General features: G+C 47.9%; 1 protein-coding gene across 1 annotated transcript in view; it reads right to left on the minus strand.

Moving 5' to 3' along the window:
- Positions 1 to 2,803, minus strand: part of SNX15 (sorting nexin 15) — a 13,092-nt gene extending 10,289 nt beyond the window's left edge. Inside the window, exon 1 of the mRNA XM_023186585.3 lies at positions 2,245 to 2,803. Coding sequence (XP_023042353.1) covers positions 2,245 to 2,343 — 99 coding nt within the window. The 5' untranslated portion in view covers positions 2,344 to 2,803. The remainder of the gene's footprint in view (positions 1 to 2,244) is intronic.
- Between the last annotated feature and the right edge of the window lie 2,330 nt (positions 2,804 to 5,133).

Below are 5,133 nucleotides of genomic sequence, written 5' to 3' on the forward strand. Positions count from 1 at the left end.
AATAAAATAAAATAAAATAAAATAAAATAAAATAAAATAAAATAAAAATATAGGCCGGGCGCGGTGGCTCGTGCCTGTAATTCTAGCACTTGGGGAGACCGAGGTGGGAGGATCACTTGAGGTCAGGAGTTCCTGTCTCTACTAAAAACACAAAAAGTAGCCAGGTGTGATGGCACACGCCTATAATCCCAGCTACTCAGGAGGCTGAAGCAGGAGAACTGCATGAACCCAGGAGGTGGAGGCTGCAGTGAGCTGAGACAGTACCACTGTACTTCAGCCTGGGCAACAGAGCAAGACTCTGTCTCAAAAAATATACACACACACACACACACACACACATATATATATAGAGAGAGAGAGAGAGAGAGAATGTGCTTTATATTTTATATACTTATTATATATAATACATTATATATATAATATGTACAAAAATATATCAAAGTAATGCATGTTGCTTGGTTTAAAAAGCCAATGGAAGGCCGGGTGTGGTGGCTCACACCTGTAATCCCAGCACTTTGGGAGGGTGAGGCCAGTGGATCACTTGAGGTCAGGAGTTCCAGACTAGCCAGGCTAACAAGGTGAAACCCCATCTCTACCAAAAAATACGAATATTAGCTGGGCATGGTGGCATGCGCCTGTAGTCCCAGCTACTTGGTAGGTTGAAGTGGGAGAATCTGAACCTGGCGGGGCGGAGGTTTGCAGTGAGCTGAGATCGAGTCACTTCACTCCAGCCTGGGGGACAGTGAGACTCTGTCTCAAAAACAAAACAAAACAGGTCGGCAGGGTGGCTCACGCCTGTAATCCAGCACTTGCTCCGAGGTGGGCAGATCACGAGGTTAGGAGATGGAGACCATCCTGGCTAACACAGTGAAACTCCGTCTCTACTAAAAAAAAAAAAAAAAAAAAAATAGCTGGGCGTGGTGGCGGGCACCTGTAGTCCCAGCTACTGTGGAGGCTGAGGCAGGAGAATCGCGTGAACCCGGGAGGCGGAGCTTGCAGTGAGCCGAGATCACGCCACTGCACTCCAGCCTGGGCGACAGTGCAGACTCTGTCTCAAAAAACAAACAACAACACAAAAAAGTCACTGGGAAGACTTATAATAAAAGGTTATAGTTCCTTGCCACATCCTTCCTACCCCAACCCCACCTCCAGTCTATCTTCCCAGGGACAATGTTTTTATTTGCATTTTTTTAAAGGGGTGTGTGTGTGTGTGCATTTTAATATTGAGCCGGGGTCTCACTATGTTACCCAGGCTCATCTTGAACTCCTGAGCTCAAGCAATCTGCTCCCTCAGCCTCCCAAAGTGCTGGGATTTACAGGCATGAGCCACTGAGCCCGGCCTTATTTGCATTTTTTTTAAGGCATGGAAAAGCCAAACGATTTGGGGAAAGCATATTTTAAATAGCTAAGATTCTGCACTTAGACACTTTAGAAGTGTCCTTATGTGCCTGCTTTGCTTTTATACTTAACTAATGCACCAGCTTAATAGTCGCCTAGTTGAAAATTCTAAAAGTACAAAAAACTTACAGTAAAAAGTCTTCCCCAACTTCTGTCCCCAGTGACACAGTTCTTCTCCCTGGGGACCTTCTTGTTACCCGTTCTTGTATATCATTCTACAGGTGTCCTGTTTTACTATTTTTAATTATTTTCATGGTTTCCTCCATGTCTCTCTATAAATTGTGCTTATGATGTTGCTATCGCTTCACATATCAACTCTAGCCTATCTGTCTTCCTGCTGTGACCTTGATATGGCGACTTACTCCTTAAGTCCTTCCGAACTGCATGAATTTTTTTCAACCATTGACCAGTATTATTTTCTGAAAAATTAAAAATGGTTATTTAAACTCGTTAAAGGGATTTTACGTAAGATCAAACAAACCAATAAACAAAACTTACTCTACGAGATTGGAGTACTAATAATTGGGTTAAACCAGAGTTTTCATGTTAATTTACAGAAATTCACAGTCTGATGCCCAGACACTACACGCCGGGCGTGGGCATACACGCCTTGCTTGTCCGGGAACGGCCGTCCACGCCCTTTTAAAAAAAGACAGCGCCCACTCAGGGCCCCGCCCCGCTGATGGTTACAGAAGTAAACGAAGCCTCGTACTGCCACCGCCGCTTAAAGGGGAAACCCATTTCTGTCGTCTAAAAAGAGAGTGGTGGCTGCAGCGCCTTTCCTTAAGGTAAAACTCGGCGCCCCTCTAGTTAAAAGGGTAAAGTATGCGCTGGGCCCCACCTCACCTGCGCGGTTACTTTGTACTCGGTGTAGCCCTTGGGGTGCGTCCTGGGGTCCGACACTGTGTAGTGCCGCAGGAAGTCATCCTTCGCCTGGCGGGACATGAAACCGAGCTGGAGCGGAGCGGAACGCCGGCCTCCGCTTCCTCGCCGTCCCCACCCCTCCGGCCCGGCCTCTGACTGCCGCCGCCTCGCCCGGGCCTGCGCCCTTCTTCCTAAGGCCCAGGGATTTTGTCGCTAGTGACAGCGCTGTTCCGATCCCGGGTGCGCGGCCAAGGGAGCGTCTGAAAAGTTCCTTCTCTGTGGTGAAGCGTAAACGCAAGTCATTGGAAAGATTGGTCGGGGAGGTTGTGATCACTCGTCTCATTTCTGCCGGGTGATCAAGCCCACCCTATCCAAGCGTAAACCCTTGTCACAGCCCTCCAAAGGACTTCTCCCCTGCTTCCCAAATCCCTGCTTTCATTCATCCACCCAACTCCTATTGTGCCCAGTATGTGCAGGACAACGTCAAATTATTTCCCTGTCAGGATTCCCTAATTCATGTTTTCTGGAAAGTAGAGGAAGCAAAGAACGCTGGAGAAACAGGATGGTGTCATGGGCTCTGAGTCATGACTCTTACTAGCTGTAGGAGTTTCCCATAACTACTCAGCCTCAGTTTCTCATCTGTAGAATGGAGATGTTTATAATAGAATCTATGTAGGTCAGTGGAGCTTTCTTGCAATGGACTTACTGCCAGAACACAGGTGTCGTGAAAATCACCATTAAATCAAAGCCAAAATGGGGGTTTGGCGCGGTGGCTCACACCTGTAATCCCAGCATTTTGGGCGGTGGAGGCAGGTGGATCACTTGAGGTCAGGAGTTCAAGACCTGCCTGTCCAACATGATGAAACCCCATTTCTACTAAAAATACAAAAATTAGCTGGGCGTGGTGGCGCACACCTGTAATTCCAGCTACTCCAGAGGCGGAACTGGCCGATGGCTTTAGCTCAGGAAGTTGAGGCTGCGGTGATCTGCAATCGCACCACTGCACTCCAGCCTGGGCAACAGAGTGAGACTCCATCTCAAAAGAAAAGGTGCAGGGGAAGGAAAAGACTCAGCTCAACATCGTCATCTGATTTGGGCAAGTCCACCACTACTGGCTATCTGATTTACAAGTGTAGTGGGATCCACAAAAGAACCATCAAAAATTTTGAGGAGGCTGCTGAGATGGGAAAGGGCTCCTTCAAGCATACCTGGGTCTTGGGTAAGCTGAAAGTTGAACGTGAGAGTGCTATCACCACTACTACCTCCCTGCTGGCAATGAAGACCAGTCAGTACTATGTGACCATCATCAATGGCCCAGGATGCAAGAGACTTTACCAAAAACCTGATTACAGGCACATCTCAGGCTAACTGTGCTGCCCTGCTTGTTGCTGCTGGTGTTGGTGAACTTGAAGCTGGTATTTCCAAGAATGGGCAGACGCGTGAACACACCCTTCTGGCTTACAGGCTGGGTGTGAAACTAATTGTTGGTGTTAACAAACTGGATCCCAATGGGCCATTCTAAAGAAGAGAGATGGCGGCCGGGCGTGGTGGCTCACGCCTGTAATCCCAGCACTTTGGGAGGCTGAGGTGGGTGGATCACGAAGTCAGGAGCTCAAGACCAGCCTGACCAAGATGGTGAAACCCCGTTACTACTAAAAATACAAACATTAGCTGGGCCTGGTGGCAGGCACCTGTAATCCCAGCTTCTTAGGAGGCTGAGGCAGAGAATTGCTTGAAACCGGGAGGCACAGAGGTTGCAGTGAGCTGAGATCGTGCCACTGCACTCCAGCGTGGGCAACAGAATGAGACTCCATCTCAAAAAAAAAAAAAACAAAAAAAAAGAGGAGCGGTGGGATAAATCATTAAGGAAATCAGCACCTACATTAAGAAATTGGCTACAACCCTGACATAGTAGTATTTGTGCCAATATCTGGTTGGAGTGGTGACAACAGGCGGGAGCCAAGAGCTCACATGCCTTGGCTCAAGGGATGGGAAGTCACCTGTAAAGATGGCAATGCTGTGGAACCACGCTGCTCAGAAGCTCTAGACGGCATCCTACCAACTCACAAGCTCTTGGTTCTGCCCCTCCAGACGTCCACAATATTGGTGTTATTGATACTGTCACTGTGGGCCACGTGGAGACTGATGTCCCCAAACCCAGCATGGGTTTTGAGACCTTTGCTCCAGTAAGTGTTAGAATTGAAGCAAAAATCTGTTGAAATGCAGCATGAAGTTGGGAAGCTTCAATACAATACATAGTATTTAGCGCAAAGGAAGTATTGTGAATAGCCACTCTTGTTCCTGGAACTCAGGTGTACAGGTACGGTGCCTTGGTCTTCAGAAAGAAGCAAAGCATGGCTTGGGCCAGCACTTTGGGAGGCCAAGGCGGGAGGATTACTTGAGGCCAGGAGTTCGAGACCAGCCTGGGCAACAGGCTGCCCCTGATTTCATGAGAAATTAAAAAATTTAAAAATCATGCCTGTAATCCCAGCACTTTGGGAGGTCGAGTTAGGCGGATCACTTGAGGTCAGGAATTCAAGACCAGCCTGGCCAACATGGTGAAAACCCATCTCTACTAAAAATACAAAAATTAGCCAGGTGTGGTGGCGGGCGCCTATAATCCCAGCTACTCGGGAGTATGGGGCAGGAGCGTTATTTGAACCCGGGAGGCAGAGGTTGCAGTGAGCTGAGATCACGCCATTACTCTCCAGCCTGGGCGACAAGAGCGAAACTCTGTATCAAAAAAAAGAAAAAGAAAGAAAGAAGGTGGAGGGGAGAGAGAGAGAGAGAGACAGAGAGACAGAAAGAAAGAAAAGAAAGAAAGAGAAAGAAAGAAAGAAAGAACTGCTGAGAGAGATCGGGCACACAAGA

This window comes from Piliocolobus tephrosceles, chromosome 13 (assembly GCF_002776525.5).
Source record: "Piliocolobus tephrosceles isolate RC106 chromosome 13, ASM277652v3, whole genome shotgun sequence".
Lineage (NCBI taxonomy): Eukaryota > Metazoa > Chordata > Mammalia > Primates > Cercopithecidae > Piliocolobus > Piliocolobus tephrosceles.